Source organism: Ixodes scapularis, unplaced genomic scaffold, assembly GCF_016920785.2.
Source record: "Ixodes scapularis isolate PalLabHiFi unplaced genomic scaffold, ASM1692078v2 PGA_scaffold13__105_contigs__length_92229423, whole genome shotgun sequence".
Classification (NCBI taxonomy): Eukaryota; Metazoa; Arthropoda; class Arachnida; order Ixodida; family Ixodidae; genus Ixodes; species Ixodes scapularis.
Window position 1 is genome coordinate 31,256,764 of NW_024609839.1, and position 27,528 is coordinate 31,284,291.

At 47.1% G+C, this 27,528-nt stretch overlaps 3 protein-coding genes across 18 annotated transcripts in view; 1 reads left to right on the forward strand and 2 right to left on the reverse strand.

The window, feature by feature from the left end:
* LOC8029896 (centrosomal protein of 135 kDa) overlaps positions 1-3,463 on the reverse strand; it is a 35,781-nt gene extending 32,318 nt beyond the window's left edge. Inside the window, exons 1-3 of the mRNA XM_040207282.2 lie at positions 3,125-3,463; positions 2,908-3,034; positions 534-704 (exon numbers count right to left, since the gene is read on the reverse strand). Coding sequence (XP_040063216.2) covers positions 534-704; positions 2,908-3,034; positions 3,125-3,289 — 463 coding nt within the window. The 5' untranslated portion in view covers positions 3,290-3,463. The remainder of the gene's footprint in view (positions 1-533; positions 705-2,907; positions 3,035-3,124) is intronic.
* A 967-nt stretch (positions 3,464-4,430) lies between these two features.
* LOC115320396 (MICOS complex subunit MIC19) lies at positions 4,431-5,360 on the reverse strand. The gene is made up of 2 exons (XM_029980526.3): positions 5,216-5,360; positions 4,431-5,033 (listed from the first exon to the last, which is right to left on the reverse strand). The coding sequence occupies exon 2, from the start codon at positions 5,029-5,031 to the stop codon at positions 4,543-4,545; it is 489 nt and encodes a 162-aa protein (XP_029836386.2). The 5' UTR covers positions 5,032-5,033; positions 5,216-5,360; the 3' UTR covers positions 4,431-4,542.
* A 219-nt stretch (positions 5,361-5,579) lies between these two features.
* Positions 5,580-27,528, forward strand: part of LOC8029916 (THO complex subunit 2) — a 70,830-nt gene continuing 48,881 nt past the window's right edge. For 9 of the 16 annotated variants that reach the window (XM_042289834.1, XM_042289837.1, XM_042289836.1 and 6 more), the window contains exons 1-13: positions 5,594-5,679; positions 6,178-6,248; positions 8,779-8,870; positions 8,979-9,030; positions 9,637-9,710; positions 10,575-10,693; positions 11,641-11,774; positions 14,636-14,802; positions 16,709-16,804; positions 22,076-22,228; positions 22,678-22,847; positions 23,861-24,029; positions 27,062-27,243. In XM_042289834.1, the coding sequence (XP_042145768.1) occupies positions 5,615-5,679; positions 6,178-6,248; positions 8,779-8,870; positions 8,979-9,030; positions 9,637-9,710; positions 10,575-10,693; positions 11,641-11,774; positions 14,636-14,802; positions 16,709-16,804; positions 22,076-22,228; positions 22,678-22,847; positions 23,861-24,029; positions 27,062-27,243 (1,544 nt within the window). In that variant the 5' untranslated portion in view covers positions 5,594-5,614. Of the gene's footprint in view, positions 5,680-6,177; positions 6,249-8,778; positions 8,871-8,978; positions 9,031-9,636; positions 9,711-10,574; positions 10,694-11,640; positions 11,775-14,635; positions 14,803-16,708; positions 16,805-22,075; positions 22,229-22,677; positions 22,848-23,860; positions 24,030-27,061; positions 27,244-27,528 lie in introns of all 16 variants that reach the window. The other 7 variants (XM_042289833.1, XM_040207284.3, XM_042289841.1 and 4 more) reach the window with 4 other exon arrangements.

Sequence of the window (27,528 nt, forward strand, 5' to 3'; positions counted from 1 at the left end):
CAAAAGAAGCAAGGAGGTTAGCGCGGGAAATATAAACGCCAAAAATAAAAAGGCGCGCGCGCGCGCAAAAAATTTTTTTTTCGCGATGCGATTTTCTTTGCGTGTCTATGACTACAACTTGCATCGTTTTAGACAATAAAAAAGAATACGACCTTTGGGGTGTCAGTGCCCCTTTAATATGCCACACAAAAAGCATTACAGTTGCTTCTGGGCACTACAAGAAAAGCAAGGCACCATCATTGTACTTTGTTTCATCATGTCTGAATGCAGTCAAAGACACAAACAGATACAACCATTAACACTACTAAAAGTGCAAGTCGATGGGCCTTCCCTGTACATAATTTGTTTAGCAATGATAGAACACGTAAAGGGGTATGACAAACACCACGATGTTGCGCTTTTGACGCCGTTTGAGTGGTCCCATCGGCTCAATAAGGCACATTATTATTATTATGCACGCTAGATGGAGGCCAGAACTGCAATGTGCGGTGGAACAGAGGTGGCCTCTGGAGCAATACCGGAGGTTGCCAGACCTGTGACATGTATGATGGCTTGCGCCGATGCCCGTGACTGAAGTTGCAGGATCCTGTCGGACTTGAGCTGCGATTCTTTTTCCAGGAGACTGACCCTCTTCTGGCACTCCACCTTCACAAACTCGCACTTGCGTCGGTGCTCCTCGGCTTTGTGAAGTAGGCCCTCCAGCTCTGTGCAAAACACATGTTGCAAAAAAAAAGGACCAGTTCTGTGTGAATCCACAGCGTGGTCGGAGTGATGGCTGTGACACCTGATCAGAACATAATGTATCCTTATGCATGTTGCAAAAAACGTGCGATGACCTTATGATGAAACTGCGATTGATCTTGCGAACCGCGCGATGGCACTGCACATGTGCACCAACCCTTTAGCGGACGAAGGATGACGCACAAGTTTATTTTATATGTACAGAAGCCCTCTAACGGACCCGGTGAGAGAATCAGTCGGCGCGATCAACATTACCGTAACTGTGGTAATTTATCATTTATAAAGCTTAAAGGCCCTCATGGGCATTATATAGGAGGGAACAACGGTACAGTAATTTGAAAAATGAAAACCAAGCAGCAACACGCACAAACAATAGAAAACAATGCATGCTTACAAAAAAAAAAACAATATATCAACGCATTTCGGCACTTTCAGCAGTTATAGAAATGTTTACATAAAAAAGGTACCATAAGAAAAGGTGCACAACATGAAAGAAAAAAATTTCAATTCAACAAAGCCTACACAAGCAGCATCATGTTTAGGGTGGCAACGAAAGACTCGCAATCACTGATGGAGGCAATTTCCCTCAGAAGGCTATTCCAATCCGAATTGGCAAGAAGAGGAAAATTTTTGAACATGTTAGTCTGTGCATATTTGGGTTTATTTTAAAAAGGATGCGGTTTAGTTGATGGGTTGAAGCAGCCGGCGTGGCTCTTTGGTAGCATGTTCTCTTCGCGATCAGCGGACTTGGAGCCAATCCCAAGAAAACTGTGACGGATTTTGGGAGTTTTCTTTTTCAGGCATTTGGAGACATAGACGACAAGCATCCTACGTCATTTCGAGCGGGGGAGAAGACCCCCTAACAGCTTTTGCTGCGGAAGATTGAGACGGTCATTCTGATGGGGAGCACAGGCAGCACAGCCTCCGAGAAAAAAAGTTGGCAACTGCAGAGCACACTCTTTGTACTCGTCTGTAGTCAAGCTTGATTTGCATCTACCACCGAGCAACACTATGCTCCGAGATGCGGAAACAATTGAGAGTGCGATTCTAAATTCTAAGAAGCTTAGTTCTGCCCTTCCTGAAGGGGCGACATATGTACTGGTAGCCCTGGATTTCACTGGAGGAGGGGGCTAGGTGAATTATAGAAGAGCACAGCAACGAAGAGAAGGTGGTAGTGTTGGTGGAAATCATCTAGGGAAACTTGGATAAAGTAAAACTAACTAGCACAGCTGGGGGACAGAGAATTGGGACTTCACCCCATGTGACTCTGGCCCAAAGTCTCAACCCTGTCTTCCAGGGTTCTGGTGTGAGCTGACGCTGACAAGGTTAAACCAGAGGAAAATTAACGACTCCCTCGTCAGGGGGTGGAGGCGGAAAATCGTCTTAGTTGTTTTGCTCATTCCCCAAAAAGACTGCCTGGTGATAGTTACAAAAATGCATTGGCTTAAAAAGGGGAAAGAAGAAACCAGATTTTTTTTTTTTTAGGCCATGTGGCGCATGCTATTGGCCGTTATAAAGGGTACAGCCTAGTATCTATCCATCCATCTATCCAGCACTAAGTGGTATTCACTGGTGGCCATAATCAAGTCCATTGCTGCTAAGTGCGAGCTTATGATGAGTTTCCACAATGCTTCCCCAATGTGCATCCCACACCACCAAGATTATAGTTCTTTTATAAAAAGTGGGGGCTCATTCTGAGTACGCACTGTGAATACCGCGCTCAAATGTGGCACTCAGTGAATAGCACATATAGTGAGGTGTATGAGGTTAGCCTGTAAATTTGCTTCTAGAGAAATGATTGTGTGCAGTAAATAATTCAAAACCTTGCATGTGAAGTTTCTGCTTGGGTCAAAATGCCGGACAAGACTTAAGTGTTGGCAATTTGTACCAGGTTTTCTTCCCGTTATTAACGGCCATTATTTCGCCGCCAGCATTTGATAGCATGTCGGTAGCACTGCAAGTTGATTCCCGAGGCAAAACAAAACAGACACAAAAGTTAGTAGCATGTAATCACGAAAATTATAATAATGGAGGTTCTCACTGTGCAACTATTATATAGTAGCGTTGCTTTCAGAATGACCTACGCTGCTGAAAAACTCTGATCGAAGGATTTAAAAATACATGTAGAAAGGACATCGCAAGTAAAACGATTATCGTCGCAATCACCTTTCACTTTTCGAAGATGATCTTCTTTGAAATACATCATGTTTTGGTGCAGAGCATTCACTTCCACGATCGCTTTGGCGTTCGCTTGTCGGTAGGCTTCAGCCATAGCGTCCTTTTCCTGCTTTTCCTGTTTGACGACAAAAAATCGATAAAACAATTAGACTAATGCAGGTCAGGTGGGTTTCTCCCGGAGGAACAGACCCAAATGAAAGCATACCTGGAGCACCGCACGTAGCTTGTTCCTCGCATCGGAACATTGCTCTTTGTAGGAACACACATCCGCGAAAAGTCTAGCTATCAAAGACGCCGATTCTGCGCCGAAAGTCTCCGAATAGCCCATGTCAACGAGATCATTTCGAAGAGATTCGTACTGGTGCCCCATCGGTCGTCGCCTCTTGTTTTCGTCGTTTCGGAGCGATCAAACCAAAAATAAACCGTGTGAAATTTGATAGTCGTTTGCCCCAACTCCCTGGCTACCTTTTACAGCACTTGATCGCATTTTTAGGCGTCGAAATATCGTATTATCACCGTTTCCGGACACATTCGAAGTTGAGTAAAGCTATACGCACTCCGGAGTGCGCTTCGCGCGGAAATGGCTATACGCACTCCTCCGAGAGATCATGCCGCTCGGGCCACCCTTTTCGAACGGCGCGTGAATCACTGGGGCGCTCGTTAACACAGCCCCCCGCCTGCGTTCACGCCGCTTCGCGGCGACAGTATCGGCTGTTAATTACAAAGCGTAACCAGTACACGCCGCTTCGCGGCGTCCAGCCGGCAATCCAAGCCCCGCTGCCCCCGATCGCACCTCCGGAAAGGGAGTCCGATACCATTTAGTTCTGCGAAGTTTCTCGACAACATTCGATTTTTTTTTTTTTTTTTTACTGTTCATCGCAAAAAAGGAAATGTCGTAAATATCGCCAAATGCCTCGACAAAACAAAATGTTTGAGAAAAAAAAAAAAAAAAAAGTAGATCCACCGCGGATCGAACCCGCGTCCACTTGCGTATGAAGCGGGCACCCTAACCCCTATGCCATGGCACCGGTTAGGAAGCTCGTTGTGTCCACTCTTTTTATACGAGAAAAGCGGAGTGCGTATAGCCATTTCCGTCCGAAGCGCACTCCGGAGTGCGTATAGCTTTACTCTTCGAAGTTTGTAATCTAGGCCCCAAAGAAGTTTAAACTGAACCGCCCCATAAAACAGTCCGCCAGAAAGGTCCTTGTTTTGTATAAGATTGCGGAGCAGGAGGCGCTGCCAACGAGTCAACATTTTCGGTTGCTGTCGTCTGCTCAGGAAACTGATTTTTGTGAAGTGCTGGGGTATCCTCGCAAATTAATATAAGTTACGGCGTTATGCTTAACTTTAGTGCGTTTTGCCAAGACTGAAATGCATGTTACAAGCAAATATTCGATCTTTTACCTGGTCTGAACATGTTCCGTGTTGGTTTCGCCGCACCCTTGAAACCAATCATTACAGTGACCCCAGGCCGGCTTGACTGGCTTGACAAACTCAAACACGAAAACAAATGCCCGGTATATCATTTATTCAACTATATTAACTGCTACGCTGTCCCAGAGACAACGAAACGCCAAGAAACTCGACACATCCCGACAACTTAAATGTCGGACGTCGCGAACGCTACTGAGTGATGATGTTTTTCCTCGCTTGGTGAACACACTTCGTGAAGGCGTCCACTACCTTGGAACAGTTCAGCGGGGCGTGCTGATTTTTCTGGTAGCACTCCAACACTTTATGCTGTTGTTCCTCGCAAATGGCCACGCACTTGTGCTTCATGTACTTCTGCTCGACTTCGTTGACGGCGCCGGCGAACTTGTCGGTCGCCAGCTTGTAGAGCTCTTGGTTCTGTCGCTCGACCTCGGCGAGTCGCTCCCTCCACGCGTCGTCCACTTTTTTCAGCTCTTCGTGGTACAGCTTTCTGGTCTGCATCACGTCACCGCTGCCTCGCGTGTCATACGGAGCGCTGGCCGTGGTTCGAGGCGCGCTCGAGGCGGTGATCGCTTCGGATTCACCCTTCAGCCGCTTCACCACGGAGTCCGAGATCTTGATGACATCTGGGGAGTTCTCGTTGACGATGGTCACCCTCCGAGTGCTTCCTGACGACCCCATGTCTGTGGAATCCAATAGAAACCAGCAAGAAATTGGTTTTAAAATCGGGAAAACAAACACCTCGTGAGAAAAACGATCACGCGAGCGCTGCTACAGCGGTATCTCCCAACAAATTCAAGTAACCAATGTAGCTACAGTGCACGAGTGCAAGCGATTCGAGACTGTTTAATTTAAATGGACACACCTTCGAGTCTCCAGGAAATATGCCTTGTTTTTGCTTGTCACGCGAGAAACTTGAGGACAGAATATTTCGGAAACTGGAAAGTTGAAACAGCCAGCACAAAATCCTTCAAGCGCCGGTGGCGCCACTGATGAAGACATCCGAAACTAAACGACGTCAATGTCAACCCGTTTGTTAATTTTTCAAAATACTGTTATAATATTATACATGCTTGAACTGTTTATTTATTCCTTATAGTTATACACCGAGGTAAATTAAATGTGGGGTAGTTTAGTTTCGTTTTATTGACCAACGGCGCTAGCTACCGTCCCATTCAACAATGACTACGGTAATGGTCCATAATGTTATCTGTTATGAACTTGTCGTTGTCCATCCATCTCTTCTAAAGTTGCGAGGTCCGTCATGGCGGGCCGGTCTGTACCGTTGGACATTTGTAAAAGTTGGGAAAGGACGGGGAAATCGGACTTGTAAGTCGACACACACATACCCTCTTTGAGTAACAAAGCTTACCGGCGGTTTATAGACACTAAAACTCTGCCTTCATCTTTGCGCTTTCGAGAAATTACGGATTATGTTAGGCCTATGCGTAGAACCCTGCCGATTTGCGCTTGTGTAACAGCCGATGGCATTCGCTTGCTATCACAAAGCAAATAAAGGTATATGTAGCTGTACTTCCATTTACAGTCATAATTATGTACTAAATGGACTGCGATTACATGTACTGAGACACGTTTTGTTTACCTTGATGCGTCTTCCGCTTCCATTCATCTTTCGCCACGCGAACGGGCTCCCAAGAAAAACATGCCCGCTTGGCTGTTAGTCGCAGAAAAAGACGTTATAACGGTATGTATCGTTATAACGTAGTTTTCATGTGTAACGAAATATTTTTGCACTCGACAGAGCGGTTATGACGATCTTATTGACAATATGTGATCTAAAAAGTTTATAATTTTTGCTTCTTCTAGTGTCAAACTATGTCGCTCAGCGGCATCATGCATGCAGACGTCGAGGCTGCCTTTCGACAAAGGTGGAAAAGGTAAGCTATCTATGCACCTTTTGCACTTGTATTACCTGGGCTGTACTCGACTACTGTACTTAACCGCGATGGGTCTAACGTTGAAAAGTAAAGAATCGCAGATATCACCTTTATATAACGAGGTGCGTAGTTGGGTGAGTCCCAGCATGATCAGAATAACACAAAACAGCTCCAAGAGGGACACATGACAAGTAGAAGAGAGACACTAACACAGCCCTGTATGTCTTCTACCTGTCCTTGTGTCTTATTTATTGTGTTGTCTTATTTATTGGGATCGCATTTAAATGTTTCGGATAAATTCATCAGCACGAGTTTGAGGTAATGGTTTTAATACTATTTTGCCGAATTTGTGTTCTAATTCTAGAGACCATACTTCACTTTTAAGTTTACTGATAAAAGGTCTGCCAAACCTGAAAAGTTTTGACTTTTTTTTTGTGGGGGATAAAAGGAAAGCGACATCTTCATCCTATATGTCGCTTTCCTTATCCCTGTAACTTAGCGCGCTCAAATTTGTAAAATTTCTCGTTTTTTTTTTTGTATAAATTCTGTAAGACAAATATATGCATTTCATAGGTCATTGTGTAAGTGTGTAAGTTGTATTTATTCTACTAAAACAAGGTTTTATCTATTTTGTAGGATCTATTCTTGTAGATTCTATATAATAATCTATACATGACCTGCATTGATGCCACATAAGTGGCCGTTGTGCTGACGCTTGCCTTCTTTAGTGTCTATTTTGCACCTAAATTAGTTTTCCTTGGCATGATCAAGTAAGAATGACCACCCGCATGGTGCTATGATGTCACATACAAGCCATGCGTAGAATCCCTGTCGAGACTCATGATAGAGGGATGATTTAGGCTGTGAGGATTTGCTTACCCATAGTATGGTGCCTGGAATGTATCTCTTTACTTGTCTGTTTACTACAAAAGAAAAAGAGAAAAAATGTGGGCGAGCTGGTAAATGACATCCATAATACACGTGGGACAGAGGAATAATAAGAAAGCAAGCAGAACAATCAAGTCTAAGCACAGCTTTGAAGTTAATTCAACGAAAATACCTCCTTCACAGATTCAAAACACGTCCTCACCCAAACTACACAGTGTACCCTAAACTCTTATCAATATGGATAGACCGCACACGAAAACCGAAACACAAAAGAACACAAACAAAAGGCACGAAAAAAGAATAAACCCAAGCCACAATCTTCTTCCCGTACTTAACAAGGTCAAAATATGTACCCCGCAAATGACCCAACCCCCTTCCCCCCCCCCCTCCCCCCCCCCCCCCCAAAAAAAAAAAAGCAGGTAAGTTACAGAGCCAGGAAACTTTCTGTTCCCATATCAAGATACAAAGGGTTGACTGATACAATTTCCAGAGCTTACAATATGCATAATTTCTCTTAGCACTCGCCTACTGTTTCTTGCCTCTCTATGTAAGCCCTCAGTGCTCTTCCACTTGGGTTCACAGTTGTTACATTTGTCCAAATGCTTTGCAATATAGGAATTTGTTGCTTTATATTTAATTGCCCTTTTATGCTCTAAAAGGCTATCTTTTAAGCAACGACTAGTCTGTCCTATGTAAAAAAAGACACAATTGAGGGGTATGTCATGAACAACCCTCATTTTACAAAACACCACGTGATCCCAGTGTTTTTTTAGGATCATAAGCTTGTGTAGCACTCTAAAAAATGTGTTAACACCAGACTTCGACGCCACAGCCTCAATATTATGCGAAACGGCTCGCCAAAAGGGAGGAGAAACCACATCTTTCAGCAAGTGTCTCCGGAGGACCATAAGCAAACCGCCCCAACGGCTTCGTCACCACACTGGGAATAACTGACTGTACCCGGCCTCCAAAAGGCTCTTCAATTGCGACATTCTAAAAAGTGGTCCCTTTATTTCCATGTGGTGACGTCATCACATTGCTATGCTGTCGCCGTCTGTGATCCTTACAGTGTCGCAACAGTGGTGCTGTATGTGGCAGACGCCTGTTCTGTTGTGGGTTGCCCTCCAGCTTGACGGTGCGCGCAAGCTTCGGCAGCTAGGAGCATACCAACATCACCAGCCAGTTTGACTATGCCACTCCTGCTGCAATGCATTGAGGGAACTTTAGTCTTCCAGCATCTGCAGCAACCTTGACGGAGCTCTGCGTGGGTAGGGCACGAGACGGCACAAACCGTTCCGCCCCTGGCCGCCTGCCTCTAGTGAACTGAAGTTAGGGCAGCATCACGTGTGCGCTGAACGCTTGGTTGTGTCGGTCTGTTGGAATCCAGTGATAACGGCGACACTCACATTATCTCGCACTTTTGTCCAGAACTACGTCCAACCGCCAGACTTTCAACATCAGACAGCATGACATTGACTTTTGTGACATCATTCGTTGCCACTTCACGACCGCTTTCGTTGCATGCATAGAACAGAAGACTAAACGTAGCTGTGAGCGATGTGCTCCAGGCACCATACTGGAAAGAGTTCAAAACTTGTTTCCACTTCTGGGTTAACTTTGTGCTGTTTGTTTGCTGCTGCAGAGATGCAGCTTCTGTTACACGACCTCTGCTGGCACGTGCTGGAGGATCGCCTGAAAGTCGAGCAAGCTGTGTCGGCACTGGCCGAAGTGACTGTAAGTCTGGGCCGAGCCCATCCAGTGACGGCGGCGGTGGCTGCGCTTGGTTCTGTCCGCCGCCACTGGAGTGGAAAACAATCTCCAGAGTGTCACTGTCTCGTCTAGGCCTTGCATCAGGAGCTGCCCTCGATGCTGGCCGACGTCATCTTTCTGCTGGGTGAGCTGCTCATTCTTGTGTTTCTCTATCATGCCCCTGGGTCACGTCTTTGTCATGTCGATCTGTCGCATCTCTCTGTCATGTCTTTTGTTGTGTCTTGGTGAAGAAACATGACATGTCTTGCTCATGTCTGTGCCGCGTCTGTCATGTCTCTTTCACCATTCTGTCGCATCTTTGTCATGTCTCGCTGTTGTGTCGTTCTGTCAGGTCCCTGTGAAGAAACATGACATGACTCTCCCATGTTTGTGTCATGTCCCGCTGTCGTGTCATACTGTCAGGTCTCTGTGAAGAAACATGACATGTCTGTGTCGTGTCTCTAACATTTTCGTGTCACGTCTCCGTCATGTCTCGCTGTCAAGTCATTCTGTCAAGTCCTTGTAAAGAGACACAATGTGTCTCTTTGTCATGTCTCTTTCACTGCTTCGCTTCACGTCTCTGTCACATTTCTCTGTCATGTCTTTCTATCATGTCTTTTTGTTAGGTCTCTGCTCTGTGAAGAGACATGACATGTAATTTTTTTTGTGTCATGACTTTGTGAAGAGATACGAGAGGTGCAAGCTCGACACTTGCAGCAGGCGCAAGTTCCCAAGTGTCGTGGTTTTTCAGACATGGAGACGCTGTCGGTGGAGAACCGTGACCAGAGGGACCGTTTCTACTGGCTCGTCGGCGGCTGTGCAAAGGTGAGCCGTCCCGCCTGACTCGCGAGACTTCTGCAGCCGGTAAGAGTGAGTGCAGCGGGGCGCGAGGCTTCGGGCTGCACAGGATGCAAGCGTGAAGTAACATCTTTGGATACCATTTTCTGGCTTTCATTACATGATAGATGCCGGAAAATGCGACGGTGCCGCACCTTTTTGACCATTTTGAATGCAAATCATTCATAGGGTCAGCTTGTAGTGCTTTCGTGTCTGTGGGAATTAGCCTCAATGGTAACATTGCGGTGTTTGCACAATGGCATTAGCGTGACGGTCGTTCTGTAACATTGTGGTGTCGCACGACGTAGCCCATTGTCACATCGCGTGACGCCACAATGTCCCATTGTGATGTTTCACCATGTGACTCTACGACATCGTTGTGACATCGAGTGATACCGTAAGACGGGTTGGTAACCCGTGGCTTGCGAGGGAGTTTTATGTGCCGCTTCCTCGCTCAGATTCGAAGGCCACACTGCAGTTTTGATCTCAAATGGGGTTAGACAGGAACTGGGAGCACTTCCGATTGACATTGTGTAGCATCCCCATACTTCGGCAGTGAACGTCTTTGCTTTCTTTTCGGCCTTTTTTTTTTTTGCACGCTCCCCTTCCCCAACTTTCGCAACTTTTTGACCTGTCCCCTCAGTGCCGTCTTCATGGGTTCGGTGCCACCGGTGGGTTCAGATCAATCTAAGGGTGGCTGTAGTTGTAGGACCGTAATTGTAGGCTTATGGTCTTGACACGAGTGCCAGAAAAGTGCCACTACAAGACCACACCAAAGTGCTTAGAAGAAGCTATCTGGCTGCAAGTTCGATAAAACGATTAGCGAATTCTGGTGTGGCCATTCGTTTGCAGGTTGTTCCCGACTCGCTGCTGAAGGAGCGGCTGGACATCGAGACCTTGGGAGACGGCGGGATCGTGAAGAACAGCCGTGTCATGCTCACCAAGTTTGTCAAGATCAAGACACGACTGTTGTGAGTGTTGCCATCGTGCCGTACCTTGGCAGAAGTGGTATTAAATATAGAACTTGTTTTAGGGCTAGTTTTCAGGTCCGGGGTGTCACAAAAAGTTGTGAAAACACGATAACACGGCCGGGTGTCACTTATGAGGAAAAAAAAAAAGAATCCCAGTTCCTCGTCGTGTCCTGCGGATTAATTCCGACAACACCCGAGGCGCAGCATTCTCTGCTGCACACAGGCAGTTTCCCGCTAAACTTAGCGGAGAAATCTGCCTGCTAAATTTAGCGGCGAAATTTTCTCAGCGTTGTGGTGGGTGTATGCACAAAGCCTTTCCCCATTAGTGTAATCCCTATAGGTTACGTGACAATCTATGTCTAAGATGTACCTGCCTAGCGTCTTTATGTCACGTGACATTTTAGCGGTCATGTGACATGGTGACATCAACTGCATGACTCATAGTCACTAGTGACATCGGAGATTGCGAGCCGCCGCTGCCACAGTTCGTCGTAGGAGAGTCACGAAAATTTTAATTTACCTCAATACTTCGCATCAAGCCGACTGACACAGAGTGCATTGTCTGTTTGGGACGGGGTCCTGACACACTGACCTAAAGGCCAAACGAGCAAAACAAGCAAAGGTTCGCTTTATGCGAATTCTTCCGTGTGGATGGTGGATCTTTTGGCCACATCCACGGTGGAATCTGTCCGACCTACGACATGGCAGTTGGAAGGCTGTCGGACAGGTTTTTTGAGGGCTACTTGTTTTGATTCGTTAAGTTTGGGATTGTTCCACGCTTTTATTCGATTGGTCTTAGGATGGAGCTGTCCCGTGCTTTGCCTTGATTGGTTGGAGGATGGAGCAGTTCCACGCTTTGATTTGATTGGATGTAGGATAGAGCCGTGCCATGCTTCGATATAAATTGTGGTTGTACGTTACAATGGCGCCCGGTCTGTCCCGCGCAGCTACAAGCAGAACAAGTACAACCTGTTCCGGGAAGAGAGCGAGGGCTACGCCAAGTTGACCACGGAGCTGAGCCAGGAGATCACCAGCAAGATCAGCCCCGATTACATGATAGAAGTGATGCGCTCGCTCATTGGTGAGGCCCGCTCGACACTCTTTCCATTTATCTACTCACACATTTTTACACTTTCAAGGTCCAGAGCATTAGAGAGAGGAACTTTCTCGACGTGTGTGACTTCAGAGACGGTAGCGAAGGAGGCAGGGAGGTGGTTTGAATTGTTCGGTGTTCCCGGGTCGATGGAGTCAAATGCATGGCATGCGGGAAGAAAACGCTTTAAAGCCAGGAGACATACAGCAAAGCGTCGGTTGGCCATAAACGGCAATCGTCTAAGGAGCCGTGCGATGATATTCAGTTGGAATGTTACTCACTGTCACCGCTGACAAGGAAGCTTCTTTGTGGCTGTGCGATTTCAAGGATGAAGGCTTTCGGTCTCTCCTTCGCGAAACTTTGTGTTGGAGTCACGGGCGTCGCAGTGTTTGGATACCCGCGGGGTGATGATTATCAAATGTGACTCAGACTGGACGCTAGCACTGCGTGAGCGCGTGATTTGGGTTCGTGACGGGCCAATGCCTCGACGAGCACTCGGGTAGCAGTTCGTGTCAGATAACCGTAATGACCGAAGTCGCTGAACCCTAACATTGTCTGGAACTTGGCACATGTCCTGCACTTTGCCAACTTGCGCGTGACTATGATTGTATGGGCGGTATACAATTGGCACCAGATCACGTAGCCGCCTGTTCTGGCTGTTAGTTAAAGGAGGGAATGCCGCTTGTTTTTCTTTAAAAATTTTCCGCGACTGCCACTGCGTAGAGAAAAATCTAATCTGTGTTTTCTAGGTTATAAGTGCCGAGGAATAATTTCGAGTGGCATTTACTGAAAGCTTGTTGCACTGCCTTGTTGCAGTTTTATTTGCTTTCTTGAGTGGTTTTGTGGGATAATCTGTTCCCGTTTGTGCTTGATTGGGATGTAGTCTGACGAAATATATTATCTCCTTTAGCTGTCTTTACTTTTTCCTGCTAGATGAATCATTTCAAATCGTTGCCACCTTGACTCGACTAATGTCACCTTGCTTTGACTCGTCCACGAGTTGGTCTGCCTGTGTTTCAACTTTTGTCGATCCTGCACAGTGTTTTCATGCGGTGCTCTATGGTAGTGTCTGCCTGACCTTAATTACCCTCTTGCATATTGTAGAAATCGTGCATCTCTTTTACAATTAGTTATTTATTCTCGCAACTGTTTTAAAGGAATGCTGACACCCCCCCCCCCCCCAAGTTTAATTTTTATTTTTTGCCAGGAAATTTAATATACCATAGAATACCGCACATTCACCCGTTCCACATTAAGCGCCCATTACCAAATTTGTAAGATCTGAGAAAATACACACAGTACATCTGTATGTAAAATTGATGACCGGACAAGCGCCCATCCCCCATTTTTTGTGATTATCTCCAAAGTTTTAGTGAGCGCTCGCCTGGTATTTTACGGTAGTGTCAAAAGGCTACCCAATCAATATTTTGCTACAGATTCACGTATATTTTTAACCCCTTGCCTACTCATTTTTTTTTTAAGGAATGTACAGCAAAATTGTTGTTTTAAATGGGCAGTTTGCTTTAAAATAAGACACAAACGTATTTGACTTCCATGTGTGGTATCTTGCTCTGAATTGGGACTTCTGGTCCGAGTCTCGGATATGCAGACGCCGAAGTTGATGGAATGCTTGAAGGATTCGAATCATTTTCATTACTCCTGTCACTGTCCATCAAACTATCGTCTGATTCCGAAAAATCGAAGAGGCCGAAGGATTCGTTGTCACATGAGCCCGAGCATTGATCACTTTCAAAAAGAAGGTTTTGTATCTCTTCGTCGGTTAAAGCGGGCCTCCGCGCCAAAGCCATGTAGTCCTAACGCAAACGCTTACAAGCTACTGCTTTTTTCTTTCTTGGCAAAATGAAGCGTTCTCTCTCTCAAACTGCCAAAACATACAACATAAGCTAAATGGAGCAACAGGGGGGGTTTTGCCTTCTGCTGGAGAGCGCGCTAAGCAGACACTGAAACCGAAACATGAGTCACGCTTGTGGTCGAGCTTCATGGTCCGTTATTAGTGGGCAAGCTGTTAAAAAGCCAAAAAACGCAACTGCCTGAGACCGAAACACGAGCAAGAAGTAATGGTGCGACTTATCCACTAGAGAGGAGGGAGAAATATAGAGGAGGAGAGAGTTGCCGGAAGTTATGGGGCCACATTTGACCACCTTTTTTTTTTCTTTTTCTTCTTTGTCTTTTTGGTTGTGCGAAGCAGACAACAGTTTGAGGGGAGCTCAGTGTCCCTTTAAAGGGACATTGAACTCTCCCCAAACTGTTTATGTACCTGGACAAGGCAGATGCTGTTAATGGCTTAGTTTTCACGAGGACCTTATTTTTAAGAAGTTTACAACCTAAAATATATTGCCAAAAATTGATCATGCGAATGTGTCAGCCTATATAGCACACATACACGGCATGTCGCTTCAGGTAACGAAATTTTGTGTCTGCGAAATATTTCCGGAACCCACACTATGCAAAATTTGCAAAATCATTCAGCCCGCAAAAATTAATTTGTTTATAATAAGTCACCAAAATAAACCTTCATTTGAAAACACAACTCTTTAGTGCAATGTTCTTTTTTTTGCATGTTTTGAGTTGGAAGCAATTTCGAAACGTGCTCCTATTTTGAGACGTCAACCCAGAGATAGAGGTATGTTTTGGAATCGCTCTTGACTTCAAAATAGTCTTGTGATGCAAGTAGTAGTGCATTTAAAAGTGGCAGCTGTTACTTTATTGGAAATTTATTTTGTGACAAACGCTGTTCATACAAGCAATTTAAGTGCTTTTAAATTATATTGGGATTATATGAGATGCGTATGTTTAGTTTGTGACTGATTTGTTGCTCGTCTCTGCAGGCTGCTTCAATTTGGACCCCAACCGCGTGTTGGACGTGGTTCTGGAGGCGTTTGAGTGCCGACTCCATCTGGAGGACTTCTTTGTCCCTCTGCTGACAAAGTTCCTTCGCAACCCTGCCACCATAAGCCAGGTGCTGGGCTTCAAGTTCACCTTCTACCAGGTGAGGGTCAGTACTGGGGTATGCATATTCTGGTAGTTAAAATGCGTTCGTAACATATATTGACTGGAAACTTTCCGATTTTAAGTGAACAGTACTGACAAACATTCGCCCAAGGTAAACATTATGAAATCCATTAAAACCGAAAAACACCGCTTTCTAAAAATCGTTGCCCCAGCTAGGACTGCGTTTGTGAAACCCTCTCTTAGATTTGAACTCTTAGTTTAAATGAAATTTTCTCACCAATGGTCATCGTTTTTTGCATTTGTCTGAAACAAATAATCCAAATACAATGATATCACAAAAATAAACAGTGAAAAACATCTGCCGATTTCTTTTTTAGTGAAAGACGGGAAAATCTCTGGCCTCAATATATTTTATAATTTGTTTCAAATGTACTTCGGCGCATAGGGAAAAAAACACTCTCGGCACTGCTGTCCGGAAGTCGGCCAATTATAGACTATCTCACCCAGTCTGGTTGGAACAGGGTCGTGGGCAAAGCCTTTGAGGTGTTTCTTTTTTAGGATCTTGACATAAAGAGCCTGGAAGTTGGGTAATTTGATTTGACGAGCAGGTTTCTCTATGTAAAAGGAAGAGGAAATATTTGTCGATGTGGCGTCTTCGGCGCCTCACTTTCTTGACCTTGCACAACGCGACTTTGAATTGCTGAGAGCCGACCGTACAAATGAAAATTTGTGTATGAGCGAGGGATGTACGAAGGCATAGACTGAGTACAGTTTTTCCAGATCAAAATTTTGTATCGGATCTTCAAACTTCAACTAGCTTGGGGCCCAGTGGGCTGCAAGCGTTGAGAGTTTGCCGCCAAGTAGGGTCGTGGCAAGGTCGTAAGTCCAACACGGACATTTAGTGTACTTGCACGGTTAAGATTCCGGTGCGGTAGAGTCGCTTCTTCGTAAATTGACGTCGTCGACGGTACTATGTCTACGAAAGGGGTATTATCTGCCTTGAATGGCAGCGAAGGAACTTCCCAGTTTCGTCATTGATGAAACAATGCAGCGCAGAAGTCCGCAGACCTCGTAAACAGTAACGTGCATACTAGGGAGTGTTTGATACACAGTCTTGTATCACATAATAACACAAATCTCCTAAAAAAAAAAAAAAAAAAACTACCTAAAAAATTACTATTATTATTTAAAGTTATGTTTGTTAGCATGTGGTCCTATTAGCTTGCAGATCATGTCACAAATGTTGTTTGAAAGTTTCAACTTGCTTGCACATCTGAAGTGCAGCTTTCTGAACATTCAAACGCATTTGTCTTGGTAAAATCTTTTTGCCATCAAAACGAATTGATGTGTGCAGCCAGTTTTTGGAGTTTCTATGCTGAAAGTTTGTAAAGGACGAAACTGTGAACTTAATACATTTTCATGCTCTTTTCTAATAAAAAGCTGCTATTTCTTTAACCTAGTATACATGCAAAAACTAAATCGTCTAGATCCTTTTTTTTTTATTTATTTATTTTAAATAAAAATTTTGCTAATTCTGTAGTTCCTCTCTGCAGCTGTGTGGCAATGATGTTATACTATGTTTCATCGGAAGAACCTGTCCTTATCATTACCAAGTCTAAGTGGTAATGATAAGGGGGCACGGTGGTTGTTCAATGTACTTTCATGTGGCAACCTCTTTTACAGTGTTCAATACGTCCTGCAGATTTCATACAAATCTTGCTAACGGTTAAGAAGGTTGCCCTTTGGAGTAGTGTCCTCCGTTAAATAGCGCAGCTGGAAGAACACTTTACTCGTGGTCAGGGAAAGTCGAGGAAGTTTGAGAGCTCGGGGAAGCCTGCAAGTGTACTCCAGGGAAATCCCGGGGAACCTAGGTGCGCAGTTTGAGAGTGAGTTTTAGAAGTTTGTTGCCAGGACCCCGGTCTGATGACGTGTTTCCCGTCGATTTGCAGGGCGAAGCGGGGGAGCCCACTCCAGCGTCCCTGTACCGGCTGGCCGCCCTCCTGATCAGGAACGAGCTGATTGCCCTGGACGACCTCTACTCCCTGGTCGGTCACCCGCTACGCTTAGAGTACCGATACTCCGTTGCCCGATTGTCTTATGGGAGCCGCCATTTTGTTGCCTATACTCCCTTCACCCCAAAAGGCTACGACTACAGTCAAGCCCGACTATATCGAACCCATTTACGCTGTATTATCCCTTATATCGAACAATTTTTATGCACAGTAATGTTACAGTGATAATATATAGCAAAAACTATGGTTACATCGAACAAAAATAGCAGCCGCTACCGATATATCGGAACTGCCGAGAGCGTCGTTTTGCTCTGCGAGCTGGCTTTCCCCCAACGCAAGGGGCCGCATTGAGGGAAAGCCAGCTTGCAAAACATGCTGGTTTTATTATTTTCTTTATGGACGCTTGCATTGATTGTTTGGAAGAAAAAAAAAAAATCTCTTTTGCAGAGGGAGTGGGGAGTGGGTGCTCTGTGCCTCTTTCCCCAATCCGTCTGCAAAAGAGAATAAGGAGTTTTCGTGGATCGTATTCGCTGTCCCGCAACCCTTTACGAAACCCGGAACTCTATAGTCAAGGCTATCGGCGCGCAGGCGCAGTAGCAACTTCTTCGTTGTGGAGTGCTTTGCAGAGGAGGACATGCGGTCTACGAAAACTCTCTACCGTAATATCCCGAGTCATCGCCCACCCCCTACCGCCTGAAATTCGTTAAAAAAGTGGGGTGGGCCATGTCTCGGTGGGTGAGCACAAACACTTGAAAAAAAGCGGAAAAAACCGCCTATTTTTCTCTGCGTATCTAGCGCTGATGCACTAGAGATACATCAAACTCAAAACTTGATTTAGTTTCATTATTTTATAGAAAAAAATGCTCACGAAAGAATATTTTACTATAGCGAAGTCCGTTGCTTGCATACGCGCTAGAAACACCGCTTTGTTCCGTGAAAGGATGTCACCATGTTCTCCTAGTTAGTAAAAAAAAGAAAGAAAAGTCTACAAGAAAATAGAAAAACCGACCAGGCGCAACGAGCGAGCGAGCGAGCGAGCGGACCAAAGAAGCGACCAAGAGCAATGCTGGGAAAGCGGGAAAGCCGGCGGTCGCGTTGGCAAATACTTTGGCGTCGGGCCAAGTCGGGCGCCTTGTCAATTGCAAGCTCTTGCGCAACTTTCTTGTTTGGTGCGTACATACGCGCGTCCGTGCACGGCGGGCTATCAATGCACGGTTGGGACGCTCTGCAAACGTCTGTGTAGGACGTTCCAGAAAAGCTTTATTTACGCTTTGGCTTTGCCTAAAATATTGCACAACCGCGGTCTCGAGGGGCGGGAAGGAGGAGCGGGTTCGCGGTGGCCTTACTTCGGCGGACAGACTTTGACCTAACACTCTGCGGTTACATTAACAAACTCTTATTTTGTTATCTCCATCGTTTTCTTTTTGCGCGGATACACAACCACTTTGGGGTCGCTCACGGAGGAAATGCGTAAACAAAAAGAAGTGTCTTTCCCTCCTTCGTTTTATTTTGTCACGGACGTCCTCGAACTGTAAGGTCCGCGGCCGCGTCATTCGGGTAGGATGAGTGTTCGCGGATCGCAGAGTCCGCGCTGGGGTATTTGAAGGGGTGGGCGATGACTCTGTGTTTTTTCGGAAATCGATATTGGCCCAAAAAATAGGGTGGGCAATGGCTCGGGGATGGGCGATGACTCGGGCTATTACGGTAATATTATTTTTGTTCTTCCGGGCGGTTGACGCGGCCACCCGGTGTACAGAGTGCATCTCGTTTGGTGCACTCTGTACACCACCTGTTTCTGCTCCTTTCTTGCCTTTTCCACCCCTCTCCACTCCGTCTGCTTTCTCACACCACCTGCTTCTGCTCCACCCGTTCCTGCATGCTGGGTCTGTAGCTCGGTTTGCGGCACGCTCGGCTTCCACGCCGGTGACCGGGGTTCAACCCCTGGCACCAAGCCTGTGACCAAGTATCAATCCCTGACTCCGGCTGCCGTTTATTTTACAGTGGAGCTGTTAAGGGCTAGTTTCCCCAGTGTAGTGTCCGTGGATAAGCGACATGTCGACACAAAACTCCAGACAGCTACCGCCATCTATGAGTGACGGCGGCAACCAGACAACTGGCGTGCCGGTTTGGTTGCCGCCGCCAATCATAAATGGCGGCAACCTATTTAGCCTTTCCACTTTGGTTTTGACCAGAGCGGAGAGGCTGAATTTCTTTAGGCGTCGTCCTTGAGGTCGTCCGACAGGTTGCCCTCGAGGTCGTCCTTGAGGTTGCCCTAGATATCGTCCTTGAGGTCATCTGAGACGTCATTCTTGAGGTCGTTCTAGAAGTTGTCCTTGAGGTCGTCTGAGAGGCTGTCCTCAAGGTCATTCTAAAAGTCATCCTTGAGGTTGTCCTAGATGTCGTCCTTGAGGTCGTCCTAGACGTTGTTCTTCCTAGACGTCGTCCCTGAGGTTGTCCCAGACGTCGTCCCTGAGATCGTCCCAGATGTCCCTGAGGTCGTCCTAGAGGTCGTCCTCTAGGTGGCGTCCTTGAGTTCGTCCCAGAAGTTGTCCTTCAGGTCTTCTTAGACGTCGTCCTTTAGGTCGTCCTAGAAGTTGTCCTTGAGGTCGTCTGAGAGGCTGTCCTCGAGGTAATTCTAGAGGTCATCCTTGAGGTTGTCCTAGATGTCGTCCTTGAGGTCGTCCTAGACGTTGTTGAGTTTTTCCTAGACATCGTCCCTGAGGTTGTCCCAGATGTCCCTGAGGTCGTCCTAGAGGTCGTCCTGTAGGCGGCGTCCTCAAGTTTGTCCCAGAAGTCATCCTTCAGGTCTTCTTAGACGTCGTCCTTTAGGTCGTCTTTGACGTCCTCTAGGCGGCATCTGTCCAAGAAGTCGTCCTTGAGGTTGTCCTAGACGACGTCCTCTAGGCATCGTCCTAGACATTGTGAAGATAACAGCTTCACTGGTCCTCTATCTTCACATGAAGTGAAAAGGCTCTACATATTTCTCTTTCCGGATCGTTTAGTGGTCACAAATTAACTGACCTACAGATTTCATGCTTATGCGGCTCCTGAGGTTGCTCGATGTTGCTGTCGCGCTTTAAAAGTGCGATAGCATGGAACTTCGGCTTTGAAACATTCTTTTGCAGAACGAGTGCTCGCGCTAAAAAGGCTTGTCCCAAAGCAGGTGTGGTCTAGCTGGCGCCTGTAGCCTTGGCTGCAGTCTCATCTTACGAGTAAGAACGGAGTACAGTGAAAGGTCCACTAGCCCCCATGCGTTTCAGTCGCTTGCAAACGGCGGGGCATAGACGTGCTGTTTCTGTCTGGCAATGCAAAAATGTGGATGATATTCTTGTCATTCATGTTTTTGCACCGCCAGCCTTGTGCCTGCTGAACGAGTGTTAACTTTAGCACACACCTGCTCTTTAAGTCTTCTTAAAGTTACAGATTTAGGGGTTTTCGAGGACGCTCGGCAAGTTTCTGTGTGGAGCCATATGTTTATTTCCACTAATTAAAAAGTTTGTTAGTAAATTTGAGGAAATTAACGAGCTAATGCGGAGGGCAAGTTCGTCTGCTGCTTGCGCAGGGGGTAGTGGTGACGTCAGAACGCCGAGCCCTGATTGGCTGATCGAGCCCCCCTATCTGAGCGTCGTCTGCTTCTTTGCAACGTCGTCTGCTCGCAACGTCGTCTGCGTCTGTCTTACGTTTCCTGCGACTTTCGGAAGTGCAGGCCAGATTCACGAAACGATCTTACGCCAAAAATGTGCGTAAGACAAAACTTAAGAACAAATTCGTATTCACGAAACGAAATTTTCGTAAGTTTTGCGCAGGTTACGGCGAAATCCTACGGCAGCTCCGAAGCTGTCTTACGCACTTCTTACGATCAAGTCAGCATGGCCGACAGTGTCGCGGTCGCGATGACCCACGGACGTTTATTTTTCTACGTGAGCTTCTCACGCGTCCTGACTTCAAGCAGCAAAAAAAAAGTAAAAATTACTTGAAACAGAGCACGACGAACAAGAACGCTGGATCCACAGACACCGGGGAAAAGCTCCAACGGCGACGATTCCACCGAACGCGACCAAACGAGCTGGGCAATTAGGCCTAGCAAGCACTCCGCGACTCGGCGACCGTCTGCCCACGACCGGCTGACGTACTGAATGGAATATGCCCGCGCGACCCTTGTGAACCCTTCCCGTGTTATACTTTGATCGCTGACCTCAATTTTAGATTAAGAGGTCAATTTCTTCCTCTTGTTATCTCCTTGTTTCCCGAGGCAACGGTGACTCGCCGGTGAAAAAGCGGCGAATCTCCGACAGACGCAGGAAAGGTAAAGCAGCCATCGCTTTGACTAGCAGACGTAAAGCAGACGACAAAAAACTGTGCCAACCCGCCGGCGCCGTTAAAGAGTGAGGGGCCTCGCCGCACACGAATGGAGGTAAAAAGTATTTGGGAGGGAACTTGCGGACACTAAGCAAACAAACCTCGGCGCCCCGAGACACCTCGCCAGTGGGTCCTTTGACTTCCCTCCTTGATGCGCGTCTGCTAGTTGTTAGACAAAAACAACGTACCGCTCGAGTTATTTCGTCTGCCCTCCCTTAAAGGCCAAGTCGAGTTCGCTCCGAAAGTCGCAGGAAAGTTAAGACAGACGCTGACGATGTTGCGAGCAGACGACGTTGCAAAGGAGCAGACGACGCTCAATAGGGGGTCGCGATCAGCCAATCAGGACTCGGCGTTCTGACGTCACCGCTACTTCCTTTCTCATGCGCAGAAGACGAAAATGAGCCCACTTGCGAGGCGTATTAGTATGCTTTTTGCAACCCCCACCTCTACTGTGGCTTGCAGTTTGTTCGCGAAAAGCGTTTCTGTATTTGTCAACTACCCTATTGGTAGGAATATTTAAAAGTCTTCGCCGAAGCACCCGGTGTGTGCCCGCGTTGCCTCGAAGACCGTTGGGAGGAGCTGAAAACATGCCGTACATTTTGTGCCTCCCAAGTTTGTCCGTAGGATTTTATTTATATATTTATTTTGTATACTTTCGGGGCCTAAGGTGGTAGAGAGGGGAGTGGGTATGCCCTACTCCCTTTTTTCGTTTTCCTTCCGACGTGCAATGCCCCCCGAAAGAAGAGGTGCGTGGACGAAGAAGTTCTTTATGCCGAGGGTTCTCAAACGGCGACCGAAGAAACCCTCCTCCTTTCTGCGTCTATGCTAGGCAATGTCTCTTCAGCGCCTTCTAGTTTTCCCAGTGTGAAATGCCGGCTTTCTTCGTCGTGTGATAGAACCGAAGAACGCTCGCATCTGATGGGAGTGCGTCGTGGTCGTTCACAGCTGCTGCCCGACGACGGGGCCCTGTCGAGGCAGCACAAGAAGGAGGTGGCGGCGGCTAAGACGTACGCCCGGAGAGCGACCGTGGTGGTGGTCTCGTCGGACAAGAAGGACGAGGAGAAGAAGGAGGAGGACAAGGACGACGACCTGACCTTGGTGAGGCTTCGGTCCTCCTTGCTCTGATGTCTCAGTGGCTTCGTTATCTCGAGGTGGGGTCGACGAACGCCTAGTTTGCGCATTTGCGTTTCAGTGCGTCAGAGTGCAGTTTGTTTCCTCGTTGCCGCTTAACACCCTGGCGCACCGGCTCGCGCCATCTATTGAGTAGCCCCGGGTCGCTTCTAAACTGCACCCGGTTTTTTTTTTGCACAATGGTTATTCTAACATACACCTGGTTTGGGTCTCGCATCCGATAGCAACGCAAAGGAAGTTGTCGGGCGTTTTTTTCTTCTCACGAAAGGCACATGTTAGAACGCGGTAAGTACGGTAGTACTAGGTGTATTTTTCTGTGCCGTGCTCGGAGCGGCGAGCTGTGAGCCGCCGCTTCAACTTTGTCGTGGAAGCTCGCGCGCGTGGCGAACATGAGTCTCTTGCACGTGGGTTTGCAGGAGGAGAACCAGAAGCTGGGCCTGTGCGAGGCCCTGCTGGAAGTGGGCGACTGGCCCAACGCCCAGAAGCTGATGGCGCGCCTGCCCGAGCACTACGCCGTGTCGCAGCCCCACATTGCCCGGCGCCTCTGCCTCCTGGTCCACACCCTGGTGGAGCCCTTGTACCGCAGGTGAGGGTGCGGCGCTCCCCCGCCGGATGCCAGGGGTCCCCCTTCGTTTGCTCACCTCCCCGCGTGGGGAAGTGAAACGTTTAGGGGCTTCGTTTTAAATGCTTAGCATTTATGGGACTGGGTCAGCGACATTTGTATACGCACCGGGAAGTTGCCCCGACGAAGTCACGCGACACCACGATGTCGTCCTAAAGGTGCCCTGAAAGCGTAAAGTTTGTCTGCGATGTCGCGTGACAGTGCGATGTCCCGGTGTCATGCAAAATTCCGTGGTCATGTGACGTCGGGTGACAGTACGATGCAAAATCAAGACGTCGCGTCGCACGATACTGACGTCAGCTGACACTACAACATTGCGGTGTAATGTCACGTTGCGTGGCATTGTGACGTCGGGTGGCATCGTGATGTCACGTAACATGGCACTGACAGCTTTATATATTCGCAAAACCCTCGCAGTGCGCCCTTCAGTGGTTTTTCGGTGCCCGCAAGAAGAGGAGAGCGATAAGACCCTGTAAATGCTGCGCACTTGAAACACCTTTGGGAAATGTCTTATGTTGAGTGGTGCATTTATTTTTGTTACAGGGTTTCTTGGATTTTGTAGTATAGTTTCTTTGGCAAGATTACAAATGACGGTGACGAAAAAAAAAAAAAAAATTGCGGTGGCTTAGCTCGGTTATGCCAGGATATAAGTAGCACGAGCTTATGCGCACAAAATGAGAGGCGCTATCAAGATGCTCCGGTGCAGCGTCAGGCTTGGCTACTGCGCAACGGAGGTGCACAGCTGGGCACGCGGCGGTGCCAGTGCGTCTGCCGCGGCTATGACGCCAATCCTCTGGAATGCGCAGACCGGTGAGGCAAGTGCGGCGGCGCAGGTGCGCCAGCTGTGCGCTGTGTGACGTCACTGCTCCTCGCGCATGCGCAGCACGGAGCACGGCTTATTATGCGAGCCACGCGAAACTGCTCAACCTCGGCCAGTATAGCTCACGCTACAAAAACCACGCTTTGTCCACCGACAGGCACAGCGGGCTGCCGGAGGGCTTCCGGCGCTCGTACGCGTCGTCCCGTCGGGGGGGCCTGCGGCCGCCCGTCCTCGTGGAGACCTTCGGGGACTTCCAGGCGCGCGCCCTGCCCATGCTCGTGGCCCTGGGCCCCATGCTGCACCTGGACCCGGTGCTCATCGTCAAGGTGGGAGCCCTCGGCCGCCCTGAGATGCATCGACGTGCCGCATCTCGGGGCGCAATTAGCGAAAGTGCGGCGCCCGCAACGCGTCTCGACCGGTCCGTTTACTGTGCCCAAAAGAGTGCTCTCTCGATCTCCACCCGATCCCGGCGGCATCACGGCAGCGGGGGTTGACGTGACAGATGCCGGTTTTGCCGCGGGTGACCCTTGCTCTCCGTGCTGAGCTTCGACGAAAGTTCGATAGTCGCCGGTTTGCCTCAAAATTAGATCGACACATTAATCAACACGTCTGAACCGGTAACCGAAGTTGCAAATCATGGTAAGGTGTTTTTTTTTGCAAAGTTATTACATTTTAAAGTTTGGTGCGAGAGGCCGAGGGGGCAGCACTAAAACGTGACGTCCGACATTGTAATTCGGGTGTATGTCAGTCTCGACGGGCACTTTGTCTACACGCTCAACACCCGTTGGCGGCACAACAGGCGAATTCGCACGTCATCACAGAGAAACTACCGTGCGCACAAGTGGATACCAACATATGTTTAGGACGAGAAAGACGTAAAGCGCAGAACAATCACTGCCAGAAGCCGGCAGCAACCGGCCAGCCCTATGCTTGGCAACCCTGGCTTCGCAGACCACTTTAAATCGCGTTCGTTTGTCAAGCATGCAAAGAGGAAGTGATCGCCAATGGCAGAGTAAGAAGGAAGCGCATCATGCACGCTTCGTGATTGGCCGCTCCCTCAATACGGGCACCCATGTCAGAATACGGGCCCCTAGAAAAGTTGAAATATTTCAACTTTCAGTACACGTACAGGAACATATAAGAACGGAGCGGTGACATCGGAACCAGAAGTGGGAATCTATACATCTTTCGGCGCACATACAGTGCAAGCTCATTACAACAGATCTGGTTACAGCAGGCATTTGGATATAACATACCGATTTGTGAAGTTCGGTTGGTTTTCCTCTACATACCATTGACTCAACTTCATATCTGTATAATACAACATACTTTTCTTACAACGGACTGAAATCTTAGTCAAAATCAAGGTCTGTTATAACAAGCTTGTAGAGAAATATGTGTCTGCTTGGACCGCGCTTTAGGGATGAACAGAGTATAGTGGTTGCACTGCACCGACCATATTGTCACGAATAAAAACAGTGTAGAAAAATGCAAGAAAAAATGAATAGGGGTGTGAAATACTCAAATATACAAATTCAAATATAATAGAAAGTTTCCAAATAATTCAATTCGTGAATCGAATTCCTAGTATTCGGTTACTCGAATATTCAATATATTCGGCGAAATACGCGCGGACGGCGCGGAGCTGACAAAAAAGTCGTTTTTTGTCCCGATCTAAGCGCCGTGATGTTAGACAGATTATGCGAGAAACACCTCTTGGTCCTACCATTCCACAAAAATCTAACGCACAGGTTAAAAAAAAGAAAAGTAACGAACGCCATAAACTTTATAGCATGCAGATTTACTCACGGTCGTGACACAATCTACCCTTGAATCACAACCGAAACATCCCGTTTGCGCCGCTTCCAGTGAGGAATTGTTGGGAAGCCGGAATTTGCGCCAAACCTAATTCTTTTCATGAGTAAAGCCCCTTGTTTCAAATTGAAGCGCCGATGTAAAACAGACTTGCCGTAGTCGCAGAAATTGGCGACTGCACTACTGCACGATCACAGAAAGAAAACCACGTTACCACGCCGATGAAACCAGCCGAGTTATCGTCGTCGTTCATTTTGGAACCGCAAATACTGCAAATTCTGATTCGGAACGAAACGAAACGGAAAAATAGTGTGCCTAGATTTGAAAGAGTTTCCAACAGTTCGATAGCCGCGTTTTAATTACGAACTGCGAGAAGGTGACGAAAAGACGAAAGCGTCGATTGGCATCGGGCAGGCAGGGCAGGCGTCGTTTCTCTTCTGTTTGCTTGCCTTTTTTCCACGCGACAACATGACACATGCGCACTCACGATCAATCTGCTCTAGAGCTGTCTCCCTGGTTTCAGTTTCAATTGCTCCCTCTTTTAAATCAAGGCTTTCTAAAACAGGATAGATAGACGGAAAAATGGATGCATGGCAGCAGTTGGACGGTGACTTGCGCCACCTAACAACGTTTTTTTTTTTCTTACTTCAGATTACATTGTTTAAGCCTGTTTGCTCAGATTTAACACCTATCTATTTATTTATGTGAAATCAAATCCCGGGTGCTCTTTTGTTTTCCTTAAAATGGAGACCAACTATCACAAAATGCCCCTTTTCTGAGATATAAAAATATTTTTCAAAAAGTCGCGGTGTTAGGTTGTGCTTTTACGGAGAAAAAAAGGCACGCGTGGCTGCAACTTTGGGTTTTTGTGACGTTTAGGGTAGATGGATTATGTTTACACCATAAAATTGGATCTTTAGTGCCCAACGTCCAACAGCAACTGCTTTTTTTTCACCAGAACTTTTTTTACATTTTGGCTTTTGTTGTGTACATGACGCATATTCTGCACCAGGCGCATACTCTGCACATATAATAATTTCATTCGCAGCACACTTTGAAAAATTCCTACAAATAAAATCGCTATTCAATATTCGACTTTTTTTTTCTTGATTCAATTCGGTATTCGATTCGAAAACTATTATTGTGTATTTGCACACCCCTAAAAATGAATGTTTAATGAGGTGAACTTGCACCTCAAAATAAAACCGGAGCTATACCGTGCATTTTGTCTGACCCGAAGCAGCGCGTTACTGTTTGCTTTTATGCGGGCGATTCGTGCGGGAACATTCCGAACCAGAACACTCGATGACAGCCGGGGATGTGTTGGAACTTTCCACTAGAATACAGATTAATAAAAGAAGAGAAAGAAAAAAAGAATGCTGTTCCTCCGTGTGGCAGCCGCATAGTACGTTCCAACTCAGCCACTCGTGCGGCAATATTTCTTGTCTGATATGCAAGCCAGTGTCTCCGTGCCTTGAAAGCAGACTGACCTTGTGCTGTTTAAACACGGATGTCAAATTAGATTTTTTTGTTCATGGCCAAGGTGGTGCGCCTGGCCAGAGCGCACCTGCACAAGGCCAGCTCCTCGGCGGGTGGAGACCTGCGGTTCGACTTGCTCACCCTGGTCGGGGAGAGCCTGCTGCCCTCCCTGTCCCTTCTCGACTGCAACTGCTGCGTGGCCGACGAGATCTGGTCCCTGCTCAAGCTCTACCCCTACCAGCAGAGGTGGGTGGTCGTCGAAAGGCCAAACTTCCGCCAAAATATGCCTTCTTGGAACTTTGAGGTTTTGGTAGTTAAGCGGGGGACATAGGTCTTTGGAGCCAAAAAATTTCGAAAGCTTCATTCGTTTGGAATTTGCAATGTTGACGTCTACAGCTGTTGTTCTTCTAAATCTACCAGGTTTTTAATTTCGTGGATGAATGTTGAGCTATGCGTCAATATAAAATGTCTATGCGGGCTGAATGTGCCTTGAAACTGACTCTGAAACACCTTTTCCCAAAACAATTTTTG

Bases quoted from the DNA above. Each gene is read 5' to 3' on its own strand.
- LOC115320396 (XM_029980526.3), bottom strand. From the start codon at position 5,031: ATGGGGTCGTCAGGAAGCACTCGGAGGGTGACCATCGTCAACGAGAAC.